Here is a 25673-nt window from a genome sequence, read left to right on the forward strand (position 1 = left end):
AGATGATGCCTCCACCTGAGCTGGAGGAGCTGCCACAAGTTGAGCTGTTTAAAGGCTGCTCCCACACTTGATTTGGAAAATGTTTTTCTGTCCGACCACCAACCAGCCTTATCGTGCAAGCGGGATTTATTTATCTCACTGCTTTCTGTTTCTCTTAGCAATATACAATGGAAGGAATGGTCCTTTCCTGCATTGCATGGCAGGGATGGACAGAATGTATTGCAAACCAACGTGTATCTATAGATCTGTTGTGTTCAACTCGTTTTTTTCCATGGATGTTTTATTTTCAGTTGCACAGCACATTAAACTATCCGAGCTGTTTGTCTGACGTGGTTGCTGAGGGTGGTGACCTTCAGCTGACACTGCTGCTGTGCAGTGCAGGCCGTGCATTCACGTAGTATTGAGGACAACTGTATTAATGTAAGATTGATAGTGTTCAGATTACTTTGTCATTCTACTAAATAACATAGAGTTTACTTGATGTGTAACTAGTGCTTGTTTTCTGCAGCAGAACGTGTTGGATGTGCCTGAATTCAGCAGTCATTGCTTAAATGGGAGCTTTGTAAGTGCCTGACCTGTATCACAGTGGGGCGGGAGCTCCTCATGTCACAGAGCTGGGCTGTATTTAATGTTTATCTACATTTGCAGATACTCAAAACCTTGTCCACTCTGGAGACTTGCCTGGGAGAGGAAGGGAAACACCCTGGTTTGACTTAATTCTCTTTCAGTTTGGGTATAGATATAGATGTATTTTTTAGGCCTTCCTCTGTAAGGATGCAAAGTTAAAGTGTGACTGAAGCCCTTCATTAAACATCAAACACCCCCCACACGCAGCAGCAGGGGTGACACGCAGTAACTGCACAGCGGACCATTGAGCGCTGCTTTCTCAAGGGCAACAGCGATTCCTGCTGCCGTGGATGCGGTGGGTGAATTCAAGCTTCTGTGTGAAGCTTTTCATCCATTTGGGCTGTGATTAACACCGCAGCTCCGACCCGCAGCCATCGCAGCTGCGCACGCACGGAGCTGCCGTGTGAGGGGCGGAGCGGGGCGGGCCGCGCGTGCGCCCTGCCGGCCGCTGGGGACGATGCCGTCCGTTTCGAAAGCGGTGCCGCGGGGCGGAGGGTCCGGCGGGACCCCGCAGACCGAGCAGCCGACGCATTACACGTAGGTACCGCGATCTGGAGGCGGCCCGCTGTGTGGAAACCGGTGCTGCGCGGGGGGGGATCCGGGAGCTGAGGCGGAGGGCCCGGCCGGGCTCCGGGCCTGCTCCGTGCGGCCTCCTGCTCCGGCTGCGGGGATGGAGGTTGGCCATGGCCGAGCGGGCCTCGGTCCGATTCTGTCCCGGCTCCGGCCGCCGCGGAGAGGAGGCCCGGTACGGGTAGGCCGGGGGGAGGCGGCCCGGGCGCGGGATGCCGCTCTGCTGTTACCGCCATCCCCGCTCGTGTTGTAGCGCTGAGTGCCGTAGTGTCAGGCTGGATCCTGCTACAGCCCGACTTGGGACATCGAAAAGTTCTGTTCGGATCTTTGCCTGCAGTCCGGATCAGTTTAAAGATTCCTCTTAGAACTGAAAGATGAACTTTGTGCCGTTACATCCTCCGTGCACCTGTCTGAGTGGCTGAGACTTAGAGATGCCCTTTATTCCCTCCATCCCTTTCCCTGCCCGATGCCTTCGTTCCCTGTAGCTGGTAAACATGCTGCGCCCCTCCTGAGACCTCGGGAAATCTGAGGTTCTGTGAAGTCCCCAAGAACACCTTCCAACGCAAGTGCTCTGTAACCTTAGAGATGTCATGAATTTGTTAAACTGGCTGTTGGATATATGAACTGGGGCAGGAAAGAGTGCTGCCATCCATCCTTTGACAAACAATATAGTAATGCCCAGTCTGGCATCATCCTGATGCGCAATGAAAAGGCTTGAACTTCCTGAATAGCTTTTGTGCTCGAGGTGCCCATGAAGGCCTGTCCTACTTGCTTTGATTCTATCCTGAACCTGATCCAGCTGTAAATGTCCCTGTTCCTTGCGGGAGAGTTGGACTAAATGACTCATAAGGGTCCCTTTCAATTCAAACAATTCTATGATTCTACTCCTAAATAACCTTCAAAGAGACATCCGGATTGTCTCAGTGCAAACCTAACACTCCCTAAAGTAAGTTTGCTGAAGTCCCCCTGATAGCCTTAAACTACTTTCAGTCCGCTGGCTTTCTGTATAGACTGCCTGGGTTCTGGGGATTATTAAGTGCCCAGTTAAGCTAGGTGTGCTTTTTCAAATAGCCTTAATTGTTGTGTGGCACCAAGCCATATGAATCCTTATTCAGGTACCTTGATGGATTTATAATCTCTGTGCAGTGGTCACTTAGGGCAAAATTCTGAATAGTGTGGGTTTTTTTTTTTAATGTATTTATTTGATTTTTAGCTCAATTACGTGACATAGAATAATTTGCCAGACGTTCTGCTGTGTTTTATTTGTAACACATCTGTCATCTCAAATGAAATCACTCGTTTAGGAGTATTCATTCAGCTGTTAAATGGTTAATTACGCATAGGAGCTCAAACAGTGTGCAGGTACATTTGTAAGATATTTACGGGCTAAATGCACTGAATTATCCAGTGCCCTGTTAGTACTGTAAAAATGTGCCTCCGATAAGATAAACTTGTAACACAGTTTAATTTTTTTAGGTATCTAAAGGAATTTAGGACAGAGCAGTGCCCTCTATTTTTGCAGCACAAGTGTACCCAGCACAGACCATTTACCTGTTTTCATTGGCATTTCCTAAATCAGCGTCGTCGTAGACCTATACGAAGGCGTGATGGAACTTTTAACTACAGTCCCGATGTTTATTGTACAAAATATGATGAGACTACAGGAATCTGCCCAGATGGAGATGAGTAAGTGATTTCTTTCAGTCCTGGGGTGCTTACAGTATTAATGGCTTTACAGAAAGATGGTATTTTTGCTTTTTCTGGGCAAAACTGATTGATGGGATCCTGCAGTTTAACTGAGGAAACTTTTTGTGAGTCATTTGTGAGCCTTTGGCATGTATGCTTTTATACAAACATGTGTTCTTTAGGCTGTCATGGACTTAGAGCTCTCTTATTGTTTTGTGACCGTTTTGAAAGCAGAATGTAAGCAGTTTATTTTCTCCTAGTGCTGTTCTTGTTGTCCCTGAACGTTTTTTGGCAGTTGTGATGCATTTTTCTCCTGACAGTTTTGAAATTGTATGCGCAAACTGCTCTGTGTAGGGGCTGACGGGCTGTAGAGGAGAAGGATTGTTTTATGATGGCTCTGTAGAGAGAAAAAAAGGATGTTTTTCACCCAGAAGGTGGTGATGCACTGGAACAGGTTGCTAAGGGAGGTTGTGGATCCCCCACAGGATCCCTGGATGCATTCAAGGCTGGATGTGGCTCTGAGCAGCCTGGTCTGGTGACTGGTGACCCTGCAAATAGTGGAGGGGGTTGAAACCAGATGAGCACCATGGTCCTTTTCAACTCAGGCCATTCTATGATACTGTGAAGGAGTTCTTATATCGGTTACCTGGGTAGACCATTAAGGTTTGCTTTTCCACGGACACATGTCTCTTCTAGGTAAGGCCCCAGATGACATGGGAAAGGGGTGAAGCTTTGTGATGATGAGAGTGAGCAAATATATAGTATGGCAAGAAGGCATGTATAGGGGAACTGGGTATATTGCGGTCATATAACACAGAGGAGCTGGCTTCATCTGCAGGGATGGAAGCAAGGAAAGACTTGCACAGGAAAAAAAAAAAACAAAATCAGAAAAACAGACAGGAAATATGTAGTTATGCTGCTCACCTGTTTTAAAATGTGAAGACAGTTATTTTGGTTCTTGCAGTGTTTAGCAGCTCTTATCACAGATCAGACATCTTTTTTGTTCCAGGCTGTAGTCACAGAAGGTGGATTTTCCTCCCAGGAATTACAAACTAAACAACAGGTGACAAGTGAAGGTAAACAACAAAGAAGTCATAGGCAGCACGGCGATATTTAGAACTACGCCCAAGCAAAATAAAAAGCAAAAAATATCTTTGGGGATGATATAAAAGAGAACAGTTATGTACCTTTTCAGGTGTTTGTAACGCACCTGTGAACGTGAGCAGTTCTTGCTTGAATATCAACAAGAGGATAAGGGATGTTCTTGTCATTTTGTTGACTGGGGACAAAAATTAAAATTAACTTTTCATTATTGAGTGATAGTGGTACTAAAGGAAGATAAAGAAAGCAGGCTTTTAAAAGAATATTAGTTGAGCAAGTTTGCACTGGTAGAAGCAAATAAGGGGATGCTTCAAGAGCTGAGAAGCGAGATGAAAGCTCATGCAATCTTTTGCTGTAGCTGTAGATGGCATAAATGGTGAGTCTTAGACCAAACAAAACATAAGGCTCTTGTGAAACAGCCTGTATTTCTTTATCAGCTTGTTCTTGGAATCTGTTTTGTCTTTATGTGGGAAAAATTGTGACCTGAGTATTTTTCCTTCTCACTGTGCATGAAAGGAGTTGTGTTTTGTCTGACAAGATATTTGAATTGAATTCCATAATTCTCTCTTTTCAAGCAGTAATTTGAATGTAATCAAAGGCTTTAACATTTTATGGGGCATCTGCTGATTGGTAATTTCTCTAGAGAAAAAGCCCAGACATCTAATCAAAAATGCTGCCATCCATTAAGGGGCCACTGACACAGAGCTGAGCAGTGAGGTGTAAATCTGAACACTTTGGGATGGGAGGCATTTAATTCTTGTTTTCCACAGGAACCAGCAAAATTAAACAGATGAAAATGGAGGAGTGAGCATTAAACCTAAGACTAAGAAAACATTCACACCTATGTAGTGTGCATATGTTATAATTGGTAATGAACACTCTGCCAGTATGTTTTCCCACATAACTCCCGCACAGATTGTGCTAGTGGTGGGAGAGCTAGCAGCAGTCAGCATTAGCTCAGATTGCAGCTTCATTTGTTTCGAGTTCAGTGCAAGTCTAGAGTCTGTCTGAGACTTCTGGCAGCCCTAACGGGTTCCTCATTTTTCTGTATTAGTAGATCAGTTCTAGCAGAACAGGAAGGCTGCACAGTGCTGCTCATACATTGCAAAGCGTTTCTTAAGAAGTTCATATGAGTCACCGAAATGTCTCCAACAAAAATTGCAACTGTCTTTTCACACAGAAGCAGGAAATATGAATGAACTGCATCCAGATCTTGGTTGTTGGTTGTGTTTTGTGTTACGCTGAGAGTGAGATGTAGCACTGAATTTGGTATACTTAGTCTTCTCACTAATTGTGTTGGGATTTAAAGAGGTAAAAGTAAACTCACTGGCTGCAACCCGTTTTTAATGGCAGCAGGACCAGCACAAGGAGATGTCGCAAAAAGAGCAATGCTTCCTATCTCCAAAGAGCCAGGCTCACAGAAAAACACTGCAGCAAGAGATCCTTCCTCAGGGGCAGTCAGCCCTTAAGTGAGGTCTAAAGTCTTCCAATTGCACACGTTGAATTGCAGCATGTGCTTCCAGGGCTGACTGGGTCTCTTCTTCCAGGTGCTCTGTCAGTGGTTCAGGCTGTGACTCAGCAGTTCCCATGCACCATTTATCTTGATTAGTTGTTTGTTATGAGTTAATGAGAGAGCATAATTCAGAATTGAATGTTTAAAAATAAAGCAATGCTTAAACTTTCCTCTTTCTACAATATAGTTGCCCTTACCTACATCGAACAACAGGAGATACAGAAAGGAAATACCATCTCAGATATTACAAGACTGGAACATGCATTCATGAAACAGATGCCCGGGGTCACTGCGTGAAGAATGGGATTCACTGTGCCTTTGCTCATGGGCCGCATGACCTCAGACCTCCAGTATATGACATAAGGTAGTCTGTTTCAATTTCTGCAGCCTGTTAAGCAGTAAATACTATGTTTGTTACTACTACATACCAGAAAACGTAGCGTGCTTTGCATGAAAAACATGATTTCATCTGTAACTACAGAATATAAGAATGCATTTTACTGTGCATTAAGATAGCAGATGTAAGCATGTCATATGTGGTGGTACAATACTAGTAATGAATAACATGTACAGAATGTCAGTGTATTAGCACACCGAGGTACAATGCTGGTATAAATATTGACTGTATATGTAATGCCAGCATTCCTTCACGTGTTCTCTTTGATTAGTCTGACATGGTTATTCCTTATGACTGTCCGCTTGCTTTTTTATTCCAATTTAGATTTGTTAGAAGCTATATTAAACGATAATTTTTTTATAAAATAGGCCAGGTTTTTAGTAGGACAGGTAGGGTTATTTTAGCTGTACAGTTTTGCAGTGTCATTTTCTTTCCCCATTCCAGAGAACTTCAGGCACAGGAAACTTTACAGAATGGGCAGCTAGGATGTGGTGAAGGCATTCCTGATCTGCAACCAGGGAATTTAGCAAGTCAAGCAATGATTGAGAAGATCCTTAGTGAAGATCCAAGATGGCAGGGTAACGTTACCCTGTCTCCTTTCTCTGTTTCTTCGATGTTGTTTGATCCAATTTGTTGATCCTGGGTCTAAACTTGGGAGATATTCAGAAGTCTTTTTTGTAATAGAGTAAAAAAAATGGTTTCTGTAAGTAATAAAGATATTTGTGAACAGTTTCGTACAGTCTATGATATTTATATTGAGAATGTAAATTGAAAATGTTTTGACAACGTTCTGTCTTTTTCTGTTTCTAGACAGAACCTTCTTTTTCCATGTCCTAATTCCTCCTTACTGGAACCAGTTGTAGATAAAAAAGGCAGAAGTCAAGAAGAGGTTTTAGAGTTTGTCCAGGAAGATTTTAGCAGCTAGTCTTAGTATGTCTTATCATGAAAACAGTTTTGCTGAAATAAGGACAGCACTGAACTTAAGAAAAGATGTAGATTTAAAACTTGAAATGGTTTCAGTGTTTGTCTTACTAAAATGAGTAGTGTTGCTCAAGGTTTTCATCTTCAAAATGTTGAATAGATACAATGGGAATTTCCGGATAGTTTTTCTACCAAGGCTGGAAGTTCTGTATTTGTGTACGTTACACACGTATACAGTTGCTGTACAGTTACTGTACAGTCTACAGTTGCTATGGAATATAAATGCGATGAAGATTTCTTTGCATGAACATTGAACTTGTATTTCAGAAAGTGCTGAACTTATGTACATATATAAGAGTGGATGAGTCTGTGATACATAACTTTTTTTTTTTTTATGAAACAACATGATTCCTAAGCTAACTTGAGGCACTAAGAATACAAAATTTAGTTGCTCATTTCCCTTAATTTGTGACCTGTTTACAGACACCAATTTTGTACTAGCTGGCTACAAGACAGAGCAATGCACAAAACCACCCAGACTCTGCCGCCAGGGTTATGCGTGTCCACACTACCACAACAGCCGAGACAGGAGGCGGAGTCCCAGAACATTCAAATACAGGTACCTAAATGTTTGGAATACACTTCTTGGTCAGTCAAGAGTAGTTATTAATGGACTAGTTTGTTTGAGCTCTTACGCTATGGGTATTCCCAGTGGAACAAAAACACCCTCCTCTGATCAGAAACAAAAGGCTGGTTTTCTCTCAGAATTTATAGGTCCCAGAAGCAAAGCTCCTCAAATTTAATGGGAAATCATTTGAGACTTCTGTTAGGAATTAGATTGAAACATGCTCTGGGCATCGTTTGTTCCTAGGTCTACTCCATGCCCCAGTGTAAAACATGCAGATGAATGGGGTGAACCTTCAAGGTGTGAAAGTGGGGATAGCTGTCAATATTGTCATTCTCGTACAGAGCAGCAGTTTCATCCCGAGGTAAGAAATGAGATTCTTCTTACTTCTAGTGATTTTAAATTTATTGTGTGCTTGTGTATCTATTAAAGGGGATACATGCAACTCATCCAGTAGCTGAATTATTGCTTTAAGCAAAAATTGCTGAGGGTATTTATTTTACTGCTGTGGTTTTCTCCAATAGGCATTTTTATTATACTGCTTACTAAAAAGTGAATTAATACTCCCTGCAGCATTTGGATGCTTTTAGTCTAATAGCTGAATTGACTTTTGACTCGTGAAAACCCCTTTTTTCCCATGTTGATTGCCCATGTATAAGATTTGGGTATAAATTTTAGCTAACTTTCAGAATCAGTTTTGTCTGATATTTGACATTTGTCTGATAACTTGGGACAAATTACAGTTTTGAGCATTGTTAAAAACTGTATTGCAAATAATTGCAAGAATCTGAATGGGTCAGGGAAAGTGGAAAGAGCAGCATCTCTTCCTACTGGCTGAAGTAAGATGCTCCAGAAAAAGAATGTGAGTTTAGATTCCTCTATAGGTACCACTGGCCACAGATTTGCTAATTCCTGGAATTAATTACCAGAAGAATCTGTGTGCTTTCAAATAGAACAACATTAGGAACCAGATATAAACATTGTTCTAGTATGTCAGCTTTGTCTAAGCCACGTGAAATACAAAGACAAGTGAGGTCCCATTAGAGCAGGAAACTGCACCTGGATCATACGTACAACTTAGATCATGGTTACTGCCCTGAACTGTCAGTATTACTTCAGTTCTCACATGCTTCAGTCAGGTTAGAGAAGGACATTTGAATATTAGAGGTGTAGCAATGCAGGCAGTGCATAGAAAAAAAAAAGTATATTGTGGTGGTTTTTTTTTAAACACATTCTAGTTATATACATTATTTCTCCAGTCCAGTTTTATAGTGGTGTAAATGACTTCAACTGGTGTTTAACTCGTTCCTATGATGAGCAATTTAAGCTCTCTGAAATACTACTGTTACTATTTATTATTATACAGAACAAAGTTAGAATTCTCCTGTTTGAGGTTCAATTTTCATACTATTCTGCTCTTCTGTTTGATTTGAAAAATGCAGGAACTGAGTTTTCTGAAAAATCTATATTAAATATATTGCTATTAAATATTAAGAACTTTTCACTTAAAGGTTTAAATTGTTTTATTGCCCAGTAGGAAACATGCTTCAGTTAATCACACTTCTGTTTTGTTTAGATATATAAATCCACAAAGTGCAATGATATGCGCCAGACAGGTTACTGCCCTCGTGGCCCATTTTGTGCATTTGCACATGGTGAAAGTAAGTAAGAAAATTATTATTTTCTATCAGAGTTATTGCTAAGCACCTATAGCAGAAGTGACTTAAAATCCTTAATCTTAATGGGCAAATGGCAATTGATGCCACTTCTTTTTAGAAATTGTTTCCATATCATTAAATTAATTATCTTACTAAAGTAAATGGTTTTTTTTGTTAACTCATCATTTGTATGTAAAACTTGAAGACTAAGTCTCTTTAAATTAAAATAATCAAATATCTGAGCTGTTTAGTAGTTTAACAAAGTAGCCTTTGGGGAAATTGGGAAGTAATTGTTCGGTTACTTAGAGATTAATTAAGTAGTAATTGATTGTAATTTACATTAGGTGTTAATTTCTCAGAGGTTAATATTCCTTTTTACAGTAAGCAGTGCAAGTAAAAGCTTCTCTACGTATTTTATTATTAATGTAAAGTGGTTCTAGGCTGGAATGATGGGGGGGAAAGAAAAAGCAAAACCAACCCAGTAATTATGATGCTGTTGTTACTTTTCAGTCAAGCCAGGTGCTCACCTGTTTTCAACAGACAGTATAGGAATCGCAAATGAATGGAGCAGCAGTGTTAGTGCCACAAACAGCCTTACGAGTAACACTGCGCAGTCTGGGAATGTAAGTATCTCTAAAAGCTGCACCAATCATCTGCCAATATGGAGTGGTTTTATTTCCTAAGCATCTCCTTTTTAATTTCTCTGTACTTCAACAACAACTAAAAACAAAACAGAAAAACAAAACTATAGTAAGCGTCAGGCAGTAATGTCTAACTGGTTTTGAGAACTTAAACAGAATGTCTGCTCAGAAAACCAGACTTAATTATGTATTACTTTTATTTTCTGCCCTTGTTTTTGTCTTAAGATACAATTATTCTGAATGCTAAAGCAAGGAGTGTCATTGTTAATTAATGATACAATGGAAGGACAACTTACCTGTCTTTTTCCTATAGGAAAAAAATTCATTCTTGGAAGGTCTTGATTGATCCCACCCCTGTTTTCTGTCCTGGTTTATTAATTAGTTTTCAAAGGAATTACAATTAAACAGTGCAGTTGTTAAGACTCCTGGCTTGCTTCCTTGTGGCTTCGTATTGCTGTCAGAAAGCAAGTACACATTTATTGTGAATTAGTTTCTTTTAAGAAGAGTGATTTCTGCCCGAGTCATTTTGTACATAGAGACAAACACATTACAATAATTCCAAGTTACTTTTGTCATCTGGTACTTTTTTCCCCCAACTTATACCAAAAATACATGGAAATATGCTGAATTTAGTATTGTATTGAGAGTGAAATTAATTTATAGTTTCATTGAACTGTCTTCCAAATGTTGCTGCAAACATAAGTATTACAGAATGTATTAGACACTTTTTTCTGTCTCCTACAGATTTCCTGTTCTTCAAGTCCACCTGTAACATCAAGTTCTGGTAGCAGTAGTTCTTTGTCACCCCTTGGACCTCTCTGTAGACAGAGATCATTAGCAAATGGTGTTTTGTGTTCCGAGTCTAGCACTTCAGGTGTTTCTTCACCAACAACCAGCTATCCTAAGGCACCAGGTTTTGAACGAGAAGACCAGGTATGTGAATAATGTGGGTCTAGATGTGGAAATACAATCCTTTAATAGTAAGAGTAAGCAGAAAATGCTCTCTATCTCCTGTATCTACTGTGATTTCTGGTAAAATTCAACACAAGGTCAGAAATCCTTCCCTGTAGTGAGCTGAAAACTCTATCAAAGTGCAGCTGTCATGACTAAGGATGCTCACACTGAAGCTGTCACTGCAGCTCTGCTGGAATGCAGTAAATCAAAGTCTTGCAGAATTGTGATGGTCATTTTTAAACCTATGTTACCAAGAACAGAACAGGATAACTGTTAAGAAACCCTACTATTCTTGCTTTTCACTGGCCATGCCTAGATAGGAGGCAGTGAGGGAGTTTGCAACCAAGAAGAAAACATGATGGAATAACAAGGGGCATATAAAAAGGAGAAGAGCTGTGTCTGAGTGATAGGGAGCATTCATTACAAGAGAGATTAGAAATCTCTCAAAGGGGAAAAAAAAAAAGAACAAACAGAACTTTTCAAAGGCAGCAGAAATAACTCTTCCTAATGAGACAGAGATGACCATGCAGAGTTTACTGCAATTCAGGAAGTCGCTTAAAGTTTCTGGTTTGAAAAGAACAGAAATACTTTTGATCATGTTCTGCAAGAGCACAGTGGCAAAGAGAAATGGCTTACAGTTTCCTTTTATTTATGTATGTCTCACTTCTTTCAAAAGTTACCCTGTTATAAAATGGTGTTAAAATCTGCCTCTACATTTGAGACTTTTGTTTGTTAATTGTAGCATGATTACTTAGAGAGAAAAACATGGGCAGTTGAGCTGAAACTCTGGGCTAACCCAGGCTTCTGTCCCACCAGCCACTTGGAGAAACTGTCACCAGCTGGCAGGCACTTGGTATTTCAGTCTACCATAGCACTAACATGGCTACTCAATTTTGGGGCTAGAAATAGCTTCCATGTGTTTAATTTCCATGTTGATTTACTTTGTGATCGTTAAAACTTAACTCTCATTATGGAACTGCAGCAAGGGAAATTAAGTCACCTCTTTTTAGAACATTACAGTGATGACTCTGACCCTTCGTGAGCTAATCATATATTCTTATCAGTGAGTCATTAAGTTCACATATATCAATTTTATCTTGTTTCAGGCAAAGCAGCGAAGCTTCTCAGCTGAGAATCAGCAGAAAAAAAATGAACAGGACAACAAGCAGGTATTGCTAAAAGCTAAACACTGATGTTTGGGGTTTTTTGGACACACACACACACACACACACACACTAATATACACGTTTGTTTTTAACAGAACCATCTCAGTGTTTTTTCAGTGGTTAACCCACTTGCTTCAAGTATTACTTCCAGTCTGGCCTCCAGTGTTGGATCAGACAGTTCATCTCCTACAACTGTCTCTATTATCAGTACCCAAACCCTCCCGTTCTATTCTGCTGATAACACAGTTGAATCGGTTATAGGTAAGTCTTAACATCTGCTCTCTGATTGTATGTAGTTTATTGTATTATTCAAATTCTCCTTATTTTAATGTTGGTTCAGAACAGCTTGTTGGTAAAGACATTTGTATATACTCAGCTTTATTGTATTAAATTAAAAGCAATATTTAAGTTTTACATTGAATATTTTCCAAAAAAAAATAATTGTTTTTCATAAATTCTCCAGTGTAAGCCCGATTTAGTTCCCAAATACTTTGGCAGATCAACTGAATTGCGTCAAGAATACAAAGTTTGAGAGTTTGAGTCTTTGTATGTTATGTACTTCAGCCCCCTACCCATCCAGACAGCAAGGCACTGGGCACACTCCAGAATGTAAATGTCTTTCTTGCTTGGAGAAACCCAAATCTGGTCAAGGTGCTCCTGCTGTGCTCTCACAGGTGCTGGAGAGCAATCATTTCCCTCAGCCTGCTGGCTGCGCTGTTACTAATGCAGGCCAGCTGCTTTTACTTCCCCCAGAACATGCTGAATGCATTGTTTGTTGGATTCCTAGCTCTGTTTCTACAAAACAGCTTTATGGTCATTTGGTCCCCAGCCTGTACTATTGCAAGGGATTATTCTATCCCAGGTGCAGCATTACTTTGTCTGCCTTTATTGAACTTCATGTGGTATCAGGCAGCCCCTTCAGCCTTTCTCCTTCACTCCGAGTGTCAGTCCTGACATCTCTCAGTATTAGCTGGTCCCTGTTGATTAACATTATGCACAAACTTGTTGCAATGTGTGGCACTGTGCAGTAAACGTGATTTTTTCAGGAGGCTGTAACAGGAAATGTGATTTGAAGGACATTGTATTTTGCAGCCTGTGGTGTCAGTCACATGAGCAGGGGTGTGCTGTGATTAGCTGGTGTGCTTGGAGGTTTCTGTGTTTAAATCAGTGTGTGCCAGAGAGCAGGAGACTGCAGGCAGTGAGTCAGCACTTAGCAATGGTAAGGTAGGCATTTCCTCTTCTTATCTTTTTGAAAGAAATCTGTGTAGGATATTAAATGGCAGATATTTTCCTATAGTCTCCCAGGTGTGTACCCTGCTGTCCTAAACAGGTTTGGTGGGTGATTTGTGTGTTGAAACATAAATGTAAAATTATTTTTAGTTGTCAGAATTAGCGAGCAGATTTTTAGGTTCTGTTCTTTGCAAGTAATACAGTGTTACTGCTTACAGTTAATGCTATAGAAATCACTTTTTTGTTGAAATAAAGAGAGCTTTTGGAGTAAGTATGTGCTTGTTGACCAGAACAGTGAAATCCAAGGTCTAATTTCCACATACTTGATGCAGTGCTAATGCAGTGTAATTTTAAGATATATGCTAAAACTACATGCAGAACAAGCGTTGCAAAGTCATTGAAGATGTTTTGTGCTGTTTCGCGTGTCCTTTTGTCATTGTCAGTGAGCTCAAAGAGATTCTTGATTCCTAATTGTTAAAATACGCCTCTGCTGTATTCAGCTATTTATCTAAAATAGTTTGCAGGATGCTATTTTTATTATATGAAGGTGAGTCATAATTGACTTGTCACAGGGAAGTATTAGTTAATGGACTTCAACTCTGTGGATTTTGTGGTTTTTTTCATATACGTAAGTTGTTTCTCCATTGTTCTGCTTTGTGGACATACATGATGGCAATGAAAATGGAGTGCTGTATGTGATTCTAATAGAGCAAAAATTAGAACAGTCTTGTAGAGCCAATATGTAACTTCTTGTAGAAATGGGTGCATTGAAGAATTGTTAAAAAAAAGGAAGAAGTTGCAGGAAGAGAAACTGATCGGTGGTAATGGGGAAAGAGGATGGATGGATGGAAGTGGATAAAGCATTATGGGAAACACAGGAGTTGTATTAGCAAGATCTGAGGAGGCTTTGTCAGACCGTGAGGTCTGAAGCCTTTTCTTTGTCCCCTCATCATGATTTCATGGGGAGCTCTTAGGTTTTTTTCTGTCTGCTGGCTGAGTGATTGTCCTCAAGAGCTGAAGAAAAGAAAGGGACAGGGGAGCTGAGAATGAGTGTGTCAATCAGGTAGAGCTGGCACTTATTGAGGCTTAGGTGATGCATTGAGCTACTCCTGGCAGACAAGGGATACAGTGTGAGTAGCCTGCTTCTGTTCTAGTGGAAAAATAACACTAGAAAAGAAAGAAGCATCATGAGATGATCATTGTGAGTATGGTGTTGTTGCACAGACATGCTGAGAAAGGTTCATGTGCACAGAGAGTGATCAGTGGGGTCCGCTGCTGATGGAACACAATGGTGAATATTATTTACAAAGAAAAATAAATGTAAAAAGAGGGAGAAAAAGAAAGGACAGAGAAAACTGTCCATGATACCAGGTGAGAAGTGCAAGTTGGGGCAGAGGAACATCCTTTCCTGGGCATCCTGTCCAGCACAGACGGTGGTTCCCTCCCCCATAATACTTTCCCATGTCAGCTGCATTGACATTATAGCTATTCATCAAAATCATGCCAGATCCCTTATTAGATCTTCCCAGTTAGTGTCAGTTGGAACAAACTTTGGCCAGTGGGTGGTGCTGTGTGGTGTTAGATGTGATCTAGACATTAAAGATTTTTATGATGGAAATGTTAATAAAAATAATCATCGTTTCCTCATTTCAGCATCACGATGGTTATATGGATAATTCAATAATACAATGTCTTGTTTTATCAGGTTCAGCTTTAGATATACATTTCAATGGTGTGAATGTTGCCTCCATACATAGAGAGTTGGAAGATCAGGAAGGCAGTGACCTTGGACTAGCAAGTAAGCGGTTCATCCATTTGTTTGATTATATTAGTTATATAATTATATTGGTTATTACTTCGCTTCGAACTTAGTTTTTGTAGAGTTAAGTACGTTTGACGATCGATGGAGCCACAGATGATGTCCGTGCTCCTGTGTTTGATTTTAACATACTTTTTACAATAGCAGATAAGTAATACTTTCATTGTGAATGGCAGGTATTTGAATATACGGTTTAGCTTTACATGGTAGTTTTTCAGAAGGATCCTTGCAGAGCTGCGTCCTGCTTTGGAACTAATCTTTTTTTTTTTTTTTTTTTTTTTTGTGCATGCTTAGGTAAAAGATTACTGGAAAGTTCAGCACCTGTCAATATTCCAGGTTCTCTTGTTCGTTCCTCCTCTTTACATTCATCATCATCCCTTTCAACCTCTCCACTCAATTCTCTTTCACAATCACTTTCTCAGTCTTTTGTTTCATCCACTATGGTCCCTCACCAACAGCAGCCTCAGCCTTTGAAGTCGGAACAGAACATATTAGGCACCTCCGCCTCTTCTCACAACTCTTTAGGTAAGTGGGCTGAAGGCTGCACTGCTGTGATTTAAGAGGGGAATCATTGGCAGGTCAGGAGGGTTGGGCTCAAAGCTTTGCAGACTTCCCATGACTTGATCTGGAAGACAAAGCCCAGCTATTTTAATTGTTAACATTGTTGGTGTTAAGTGAGGTATGTGGGAGAGAGTTCAAGGAGTTAACTTTTGCTTCCTAGTGAAGACAGAAAATGTTCTTGGAAGAGGAGATATTTCCTTAGAGAGGCATTTGCAAGGAGGAGATAGAGCAGTCAGCAAGAACACGTTTAAGCTACAACTTTTGCTAAGAAATAGAAAACAGAGAGAGAAAAAAAACTAAAATGATGTATGAACTTCTGGGATTAAAGGTTCTTGTATATGAATGTATTCCCACTGTTTCTTCTGCATTTGCGGACTGTGCTCTTTTAATAAAAGTAGCAAGAGAAAAGCACGTGGTAAGTTTCCTGAACTGCTCCACAGCTACAAGTATTTTTCAGGCTTTTACATTTCTGAAGGCAGTAAAATAATGAATCTGGCAGGTAAAAGTTTGAGCTTTGCATTTTCAGTGTGGTTACGTAGTTCTGCATGTGGAACATTCTGTAGCAGGGTGTGCAGACTGAATTTATTGTTTTACAGGTTTAAATGGGAGCATGTGGGACTTTGTAACTGGGAATTTCTCTCCCAGCCCATCCCCAGTTCTGAGCAGTGACGCTGCCCCCTCAGTGAGTCCAAACAGCAACGGGAACGAACTGACGCGAGTGAGACAGGAACTCAATGATGCCAAGAGAAAACTAAAACAGTGGGAAGAATCGTGGCAACAAGTAAAACAGGTACATTCATTCATGGTAGTATTACGTTCTCTCTGTATTTAATAAACATGCACCTCCGACTGATTTTCCATTTTTACACGTTGTATTATCCTTAAACCCAGCATTTTTTTTTGCAGTCTTATCAAGTGAATTGACTGTGAGTGATGTTTTTCCTATCTCCCAAATGAGCTGTCAGCATAAAGGAAGCAGATCCTTTAGTGCTGAACAGCAGCGTATCTCAGCGTAAAGTAACTAAAGACATACATTCCATCCTGTACCCCTGTCCATTGATAAGCACACACACACAGAAAGGTTTGTTAGTAACTCTGGCTGCGTATTGTGCCTGGATGGTACTCAGCCACCTCAGCAGTCACACTGAGGCTCCTGACAGTTGCCATTCCAGTGCATTTCCTGCAGTCTTTTTCTTCCTCTCATATCGTATTCTCTGTGACAAGGAATAGCAAAGTAGCTCTGCTGTGTTCTGGCAGGTTTTAATGTCTCCTGACACTGAAATTTGAACACACGTTCCATTCATAGCGCTCCGTAAGTGCGGCAGTAGGAAAACCATTAAATTGACCATAATTACATTGTCGTGTCCAAAATCAGAAATCCGCACCTTTGAGGGCTTTTGAATTTGCAATTCCATTTTAATTTAAAAAGTCGTTTTCTCTCAGGCATGTGATGCATGGCAGAAGGAGGCTCAGGAAGCAAATGAACGTGCTGATGTTGCATCTGCTGACAAACAGCTGGCGCTTCAGAAGAAGGAAGCAGTGGAAAATAAATTAAAAAAGCTGAAGGTGCAATTAGCTGCCTGCCTATCTACTGCCTTACCATACATGGAAAACTATGGAGACATAGAGAAAATATCCTTGCCAAAGCTCCGCTCCTTACAAAGCCGGCTGCACTTGGATTTAGGAACAATAGATGAGGTGAGTTTCTGTGTCTGTGTAACTGTTTTTGCTTAACTAAAACTGACAGCTCAGGGAGCTTCAGTGAGGTGCATGTGCCAGGTTTAATTTCAGAGAGATCTCTGATCTGAGATGGCTGATCTCAGGGTTAAGGCTTCCCTTCTGGATTAATGATGTTCGAAGTTCTCAGCCTGATAGATTCTTCTGATTCTTTGCTCAGCGATCAGAATAAATGACCAGCAGTTCACGAGGATTCTGAGGGTGATTTAAAAACAAAACAAAAAAAATTCTGAAAAAGCTTAAATTGACGAAATTTCAGCCACTACCTGAAGAAATGAAAACAGTTGTAATAAATAAGTGTCAACAATTACACGTTATTCCCTTGTTTAGAATGTAGGTGGTGAGGTTCTGCATTAGGAGTTTGTATAGTCAGAGGTGCCAGTACAGATTTGGAGCATAGAATCGCTGGCAATCGATCAGTGTATTCTCTGTCTCAGCGCTTCTCCTGTCCAGTGCCATCCGTGTCAGCAGGAACTGTTGCCTTGAAGAAAAGCCAGGCTCTCCATACAGGAGGTTAAAACCTAATTTAAGTCTCTGGCAATAAAGTAGATAGGTGAGACTTGCTATTTAGCAGGCTCTTGTGCTAAGTACATTTGCTATAGGGATCTTTGTTGTTTTTCTCCTGATGGATTTCAGAGAGAAGCAAAACAGTCCCGGAGTTTCCAATCTGAACAAAGTCATGAGATCCTGGGACAGAAGTCATCTCAGCCACATGGGGCTGTTTAGAACAATTACCAACCTTTACGGCTTCTCAGGCTTCTTTTAGCACTGTGGCCTCTTCTCACCTCTCTCTTCTGTCCCAGAGAAAGGTGCCATCTCAGTGCTGCTCCTCTTAACCCAAAGATGACTCAAAAATTAACCTAGTTTTTAGATGCCTTTCGCTTCTTCCTGCCCTTTAATAAGCTTGAGGTGCTTTACTACATGGAGACATCTATTTGCATACCCCCAAAGTCTGTTCCTGTAGCTCTATTCAAAGTATAACATATATGGGAAGCTTCTGTTTTCTCTTAAGGCAAACACCTCTCACAACTGGGAAAAGTGTAGCAGTACTTTGAAATGTCAAAACAAGGAAGTATACACGATGGTAAAAAAAAAGGCTGACTTCTCTGCTGTTTTTATCCCTGCCTTGCATCACTTATCCCAGTGATGCAGAAAAGCTGCAGTCCAGAAGTGATAGCTTAGATATCTTCTTGTCTAAGTGCACCTGTTCTCCTCCAGCTGCTGCTGTCATGGCTGTGCACGCTCAGGTCTCACAGCCCCCAGCTTGGTTGTTCATCATACACAGAACATTATTCTTTGTGTTGTTAGAGAGTTTTATCGGGACATCCGAGTGTAAAAACAACTGAACAGTTTAGATTCCTTTTACTGAGTGCAATAACCATCTTACAGGTGATTTTTCAGCTTCAGTCAAAGAAGTGTGCAGGATGTCCAGAAGGTGATGGTGGCATTGTCCTGAACCCATGTCAGCATTACATACTCTGTGATCACTGTGTGGCTAAGCAAGAAGAATGTCCCTGCTGCAAGAAAAAAAGCAATCTGTGGTAACATGCAGGCTTGGTACTCGTATCATGTTAATGAATGAAATATATTTTATGCTTTTGTATTTTGTATAAAAATTATATAAATCACTGATAATTAATCCATTTAACAGTGCTAGACCGATTTCCATTGTGATGTGACACCACGGTGAATGAAAGCACTCCCAGCTGCTGTCAGTGCAGGAGGCAGATGTGCAGGTGCAGTCAGTGGGCACTGAGCTCAGCAGGCACTGAGCCACGTCTCTGTGTGTGCTGTGCCAGGGCTGGTGTGTGGGGATTGGTCTGACACTGTGTTTACTCACCATTTGAAAACTACGATTGTTATAAAAGCACTTTTTAATTATTTGTCGTTGTTGTTGGAGGATATATTGTAAATTGCTTCGAGCTGCTTTCTTGGTCTTAAGCTTATTTTTTAATACACAATAATACGATGCTTTATATGTGTACTGTGAATTTCAAATATTTCATATGGTTTTACTGTTAAATCATAAGATTAAATAGATGTGAGAATTTACTTAGATTTTCTACAATTTATAAGTTAACTGCCTTCTATGATATTTATAAACCAGTGGAGAGAAGAACAGCAAGGCACGTCTGCTTTGCTATTGAAGGATGTGTTAGGTTCTGTGGGCCAATCACTTCTAGTAACATACTGTGTGTTTGCATATTTCTCTTGGTTTCGATATTTGGAGTCTTACAATGTTTTGTACCTTATCTAATTTGTGTGGTACTTGCTGGGAGCAGACGTGGAATAACTCGTACCAAGTGCCTATGCCAAATACTCTAAACAAGAGCAGAAGACATGAGAAGAGGATTTTGCAGTCGGGTTCTATTGCTGAGTTCTGTGCTGTACGATATGATGGTGTGAGAATGTTCTTGTTTTGATAGATATTTTGAAGTAGATGTTTTCAGTACTGAGGTAACACGTATGAAAGGAGCTGCAAAATGACTTTGTTGTGTCATCAGGCAGCAGCACTTTGACACAGGGATTCTTTTAAAAGGTGAAATACTTCATCCTGCTTGTTGGGAATGTGCAATTTAGGAGAAGTTAATGGATTCTTGATGTTAACATGTTTGTGTTCGGTTTTGTTACAAGGAATAACTGCCCGTGTTGTTCCTTCTTTTGTTTAATCCGGGTGAGAGGTTTGTACAGCTGACACTGAACGACCTCCTACTGTGTTACATGATTTGTATCTCTGTATTGAAGTCAGCTCACAGGCACAGAAGGGTTGATCTGTTTCAAGTTCTTTCATGTTGAAACAAAAAGCAAAGTGTGTAACTGTAACCATTACTGTTGAAATGGAGATTAATTAAGTGAGGGTGTTTTATCTGAATATATGAGTCAGCAAAAACCAATCCATGACTCAGCTCTATGATAACTAAATGTACACTGCTGCTTTCCCAAGGCACGTCGGTGTGTGGGAATGGTGAGACCTGGCAGAAAGGGGGAAGGATATTAAAGTGTTAAATATCTTTTACTTATTCCTACCATTGGGATACTGCTCTGTTGTAAAGGTGTGATACAAAGAGGATCGTGGCTCAGCAGGGTTGGCTGTCGCTGTCAGTGTCTTCACATGTTTGTGCTGTGGGTGGAATAAAGCTGTTCTTCATGTGCGATGATTGGAACAGTAAGTGGATCAAAGACTGGTGTATAATGATAGAGTGCAGTTGTTACATTTTCAAACAGGAATTTACTTTGGATACCAGTGTGCTGTGATGTAACCACAGCATGGAATCATTTTCTGCAGCTGTTGCACTCACAAACATGTTTAGAAGTGTCTCAATTGACAACTTTGCTCTGGTATTTCAGAGGAAACCAGCCCAGCCCACACCTCGCTGCCGATATTTGTCTGTGCAGAGACACAGAAGGATGGTTTCGTCCTGTCTGAGTTTATCGTTCTTTGTGGGAATTATTCATTGGTGCTCTCCTTCCCAGACCTGCTCTCACTATGGGCTGATCCTGAGGCTCCAACCAGACGCTGCAGTCACAAGAAAAACTGTATAATTAATTGTTCTTCACAGAGATGTTCTGTGAGACACCGTAAGCAAACGTCTCCATAAGCACCACAAAACCAGATACGTGCACTTGTACATCAGCACCTGACAAGGGAGGGCAGGAAGGGCTGTGGGCTGTTTGGAACAGGTCAGAAGAGAAATACGACCTTTATAAGTACTTGTGCTCTGTATCTAGAAAACAAGCATTAAAATTATATTTTAGTGAGGCAAAAATAGAGTAACTTGTTGGATTTACAAAATACTTCAAAACTAAATCTGTCTCCCAGCTGCATTTTGGTACTTGTGGTAATTTATGCAGAGTGTTATTTTTAATGCAGCTGCCATTATGTCAGAGTTATTTTAGCCGGGGGATCAGCGGATTCCAGGGGGTTTTCCAGTGAGAGCTGCCATCAATCAGCAGTTGCACTCAGTGCAGGTAGCTCTGTCCCATAGGCTTATCAGTCATTGATCAGCTGGTTACTAAGGACACGCTTATTTTCTGCAGTACCCAGCACTGAACACAGGCGGTGATGTTACTGCGGTCACACCGTGCTCATATCGGGCCTTAATTACATTCATTGATGGAGCAGTGAGGTGGCTTTGTGAGCAGCTCTCAGTACAGAAGCTGTCGGTCACAGCACATCATCATTTACATCACCTGTATAAAACCGAACGCCTGTTACCCCGTCTCTATACAATAGCGTTTATATACGCGATGGTTCGCAAAGTCCCGCAGTTATTTTTATTGCCGTGGCAATAAATGGTTCATCTCTACTCGTCCGCTGTGGCTGCGGGGCGGAGTCTCAAGTGCTTTTACGCACGCGCGGCCAGAAGCAGCGTTGCGCTGCAGGCGGTGGGGGGACACGGGCTGCATTTTCGCGATGGTTTCTCGTACCCGCTGCCCTGAAACTGCTGGAAATAAGACCTACATGAAAAGCAGCACTTGTGGTACTAAGAACCATCCGACAGGGGCTGGAACAGCTCCTCCTGTAACGTTTGTATCTTAAAAGGAGAGCAGTGTAGAAAGCATTTACTAAGACAAAAATACAGTGACCACAAATACAGCCATCAGTCCGCACAGATGGGTTCTATGTTTCACACCTGACTTATTTGCCCTGTCTCATCTGCTACCGCATCTCCTCCATTCCTGCTCACCTTCAGTAGCAAAAATAGCCGTGCTAAATCTCATTGGAGAGCTCTGTGGCAGCTTTAGCAGCCGCCATCATTCAGCTCCCAGGAGCACATAGACTGAGCACAGATACAGACATCAGTTGTCAAACAGACTTAGAACTTTGCCACAGCTTCACCTGGAACATGCTTCAGCCAGCCAAGAGTTGAACAAGTCACATCCAGCCCGGCCACATTCATGGAGCTCTGCCCTGCACAGTCTGTGTCAGTTCACAGTGCAGCCCATCATATCCAGCTCTGGTTAATGATTCTGAGCAGTAGCAGTCACATACTGCAGCTTCAGTGCTGTCAGTCACCATGTACCACACATCAGCCAAATCACAAGCATCGTTATGCAGGTATTAGCTATCTTGTTCTAGAAAAGCATCTTCTATGACAAAATACTCTCATATCCCAGTCTAGACCCTGTGGAGCACATTATATCTAACAGAATCAGTGGCACGCCATTCACTACAATTTGCCTTTCCCAGTGCTTCCAGTGAGCCCGACAGCAACTTGAGATCATCAATATAGCAGTACAGTTTGATGTTATTAGGATTACTCCAACCTGTTAGGTCACACACCACCAAGTCACAACAACAGCTTGGTGAATACCCTCGCAGCAGGACATAAAGGTCCACTGCCTGCCTCCTCACACAACTACAAACTGATCTTGTGATTCTTCATGAATGAGAATAGTGAAGAATGCATCAACCAAGTCTAGGACACAACAGCAGGCTGCCATCTCCCTACTCAGGGTGTCCATCGGGGAGGTAATATCAGCTAATGCTGAATGGACAGCATGACCTTATTTCTAGTGTCATCCTTCATGTGCCATCTGACTGTGCTGGCCATACAGGGGAATTAAGTGGGCTACATGCAGGTCTTACATTTCCTACTTTTTCTAGTTCCTGCACCATTCTAGAGATCTCCCCTTGCCACCAGCCCTCCCTTCAGGGTCTATACTATTTAGTATTATTAATCCAGCACAAATCTGGCAAGCAAATAGGCTCACGTTTCATATGGCCTCTTCATATTGCTTGCACTGCCTGAATACCAATACATCTCTCTGAACTCTCCTACAGGCATCTGGAGAGTCAGATCTAATAGCATATCTACACACAGTACAAACCAGGACTGGGGCAATAGACACCTTACACTCCCAGGGTGAGAAACACCCAACCCCCAAGCTCAGCCATGTCCCAGTTACAGGCACTGCCTGTCCCTAGATCCACCAGTATTCACCCCAGAAATTGGTTGAAACACTGTAAATAATTGACATTCTTGCACTCATGTCGACTACTGCCATAACCTGCTGTATACTTCTGGGGGACAAAAAAATTAGTCAGAGCTGACATCCCTTTTCACAGGAGTAACTGAGCAATTGCCAGTTCTCTTTCCTCAGGTGGCCCAGCTCACTCGAGGAGGCTTTTTACTTCCATTTGGAACTAGGAAATCTTCTGGGTTCTGGATTCTTGTTGCTATTTTTCCAATAAGTCTCAGCCCTGCTTTTTGGAGGATATTTTAAAACTCCTGATTGCCCTCCCACTGCTTCCATAGCTGGAGGAGCACACAGCTGAGGATCTATCTCTGCAGATTGAACCCCAGCCCAGATCAAACATCTGTTACTGGGGTACCCATATGGGTCCTGATTGAGGAGTCCGTAGGGTGGGTCTCTGGGTTTCAGTTTTAGGGAAGACCTCGGCCCCACCCAACATTTCAGGTGCCAACCCTGCTGGTCTACACTGAATTTTCTATGTCTCTTGTTATTATCAGTTTTATTTCTAGAGGATCTGAGGTTCCCAGGATCCTCTAGTTGGATCTTAGACTGATTGAATCTAAACAAAAAGAAAGCCAACCAGAACTCCTTTCCCCCTTCTCATGATGCAGCTCTTAACTTCAGAAGGGAAGCTGCATTTGAAGGTGAAGCAGTTTGCCCCATTAAAGATGTAATTTTATTTTCTAGTTGCCTCATACAGGCTTTTAAAGAGCTCATTTTCATCTTTCAGTTCCTCCTCAGAGGAACAATGCATGTTAATATTAGTAACAGCAGCCATGCTATGGCAGATGCTGCTACTACTCTTACCTCACTTTCCTTAGCCACCAAAAAAAGTTTGTCATAGTTTATTCAAGAAGTCAGACATATCTGAAGGAGCTCTAATAGCGAGACCACTGTCATCAATAATCTATGTGGCACTTAACCATGGAGAACCCAGGAATCCCACTGTTCCCCCTGGGAGTTCCTCTTTTGATGCAGCCCCAGCAACCACCCAACACACCTTCAATTTTTTTTTCTTTTTCTTTTTTTCTCCCAGATAACCAATCCTAAATAAGTATCTGACTGGCTCACCAAGCATAACACCATAAAATAATAAAAAACACAGCAGTAACAATGGAATGGCAAAGTCATTGGTTGCAGCAAACAAGAGCATGCCCCAGAACAGCAGCTACAGACACAGAAACAAAGGAAAGCAGCTGCTTACCTTTAGAAGGCCTCAGGTAAGCAGAAAACTCCAGTGAGATACCTTCACCTCCACTGCCAACCCTTATATGAGGGCTGGGAAGGGGTGGATCCTGGCCCCACTCCTCCCAGTCACTCAGATACATTGCATACACCTGAGCTCCCCTGGCCTGGCCCTGCCTTCCCACCAGGTGCTCAATCACTGCTTCAGGCCGTGACTCAACACTTCCACTCCAACTACAAATTTGACTATGGAGAGATAATAAGAAGTTAAATATAGAGTTGATTTTTTTGTGTGCATGTTTGATAAAGCAGAATGACACACACACACAGGTTCTAAATTCATAATATTCCACAGTAATTAAAACATCACAAACTTGGAATGAGGTGACATTTAATACATGTCTAGATAGAAATACCTACAAAACGTGTAAATATTTGGCTCACAGTTTTGCCTCAGACCCATGAAATTAATTTGAGGGACACTATTTGCCTTTTAACAAGCTCACTAGAATGCCTTGCTTGCCTGCAATACACACCTCTATTCAGCTTCAGATGCACTTTTCTGTCTTGTCAGAGATGCAGGACAGCTGTGTGCAATGACCAAGATCCCAGTTACTTCACTGCAGCTGTGGTGATTTATTTATGAAGTTACTCCAGCCTAAAATTATTTCTTAAGGAGTGTTTCATGTATTGGAAGTCTGTAATTCTAAATAAATAAGTACACAAAGGACACTGACTAACCATGAGCCTAGGATTCATAGAAAAGGGAACAACATAATAAGAACTTGCACTGGCTTTAAGTCCAGGCCCTTGTTCTGGAAAGGCTGCGCTGCAGCAGATGCTCTTTCAAGTGCAGGATGGCAGGGTCATGGCTTCCAAGAACTCTTTCATCTTAGTACAAAATTGAAGATGGAAATTATAGCAAGAAGGTATTTCTGTGTCAAGGACACTCCTGTAAACTTCAGCTATCTATTTTATTTCCCTCTATTTTCAGTTAGGGTTGTATTTAATTGTATTTAATTTAATTTAATTTAATCCTCAGTTGTTGGTAAGAGCTGGGCTGAGTGCAGCTTTGTCACCCTAAGTCACCCTGCCTGTGTGCCCCACGTAGCAGTGATTTTGGCTGCAGCAGCCTCAGACAGCTCTTGTGCTGGGTTATGACACTCATCTGTACCCATGCCACAGGCCACAGCTGTGTTCATGAAAGAGTTCTGTTTTGGCTCAATTTCAAATAGGTAATATTCACTGCAGGGCCCACAGCTTTTCACCAGGGCATTTTCATGCCATGCATATGCCTGACAAG

General features: G+C 41.4%; 1 protein-coding gene and 1 long non-coding RNA gene across 5 annotated transcripts; one reads left to right on the plus strand and one right to left on the minus strand.

Annotated features, from left to right (window-relative positions):
• The first annotated feature begins 109 nt into the window (after positions 1-109).
• On the plus strand, positions 110-20222 carry UNKL (unk like zinc finger). Of its 4 annotated transcripts, XM_015876555.2 has the most exons (17): positions 1051-1164; positions 2777-2883; positions 3893-3959; positions 5685-5861; positions 6339-6472; positions 7299-7434; positions 7687-7804; positions 9017-9101; positions 9609-9721; positions 10484-10672; positions 11800-11862; positions 11955-12120; positions 14795-14887; positions 15203-15433; positions 16066-16259; positions 16913-17167; positions 18596-20222. In XM_015876555.2, exons 5-17 carry the CDS (start codon positions 6433-6435, stop codon positions 18749-18751), a joined length of 1839 nt encoding a protein of 612 aa, XP_015732041.1. In that variant the 5' UTR covers positions 1051-1164; positions 2777-2883; positions 3893-3959; positions 5685-5861; positions 6339-6432; the 3' UTR covers positions 18752-20222. The 4 variants fall into 4 exon arrangements, with proteins under 4 accessions (XP_015732039.1, XP_015732040.1, XP_015732041.1 ...); XM_015876553.2 differs by lacking the exon at positions 3893-3959 and having other exon boundaries at positions 110-1164; positions 2674-2883; XM_015876554.2 differs by lacking the exons at positions 2777-2883; positions 3893-3959 and having other exon boundaries at positions 110-1164.
• Positions 19410-24420, minus strand: LOC116654080. The gene is made up of 2 exons (XR_004308955.1): positions 24390-24420; positions 19410-20723 (listed from the first exon to the last, which is right to left on the minus strand). It is a non-coding gene; the product is annotated as an uncharacterized LOC116654080 (long non-coding RNA).
• Positions 24421-25673: the final 1253 nt, after the last annotated feature.

This window comes from Coturnix japonica, chromosome 14, assembly GCF_001577835.2.
Source record: "Coturnix japonica isolate 7356 chromosome 14, Coturnix japonica 2.1, whole genome shotgun sequence".
Taxonomy (NCBI): domain Eukaryota; kingdom Metazoa; phylum Chordata; class Aves; order Galliformes; family Phasianidae; genus Coturnix; species Coturnix japonica.

Bases quoted from the DNA above. Each gene is read 5' to 3' on its own strand.
- UNKL (XM_015876553.2), top strand. From the start codon at position 1,085: ATGCCGTCCGTTTCGAAAGCGGTGCCGCGGGGCGGAGGGTCCGGCGGG. The intron at 7,435-7,686 runs GTACCTAAATGT...GTTTGTTCCTAG, and splicing joins CCCAGAACATTCAAATACAG to GTCTACTCCATGCCCCAGTG. The intron at 10,673-11,799 runs GTATGTGAATAA...ATCTTGTTTCAG, and splicing joins GTTTTGAACGAGAAGACCAG to GCAAAGCAGCGAAGCTTCTC.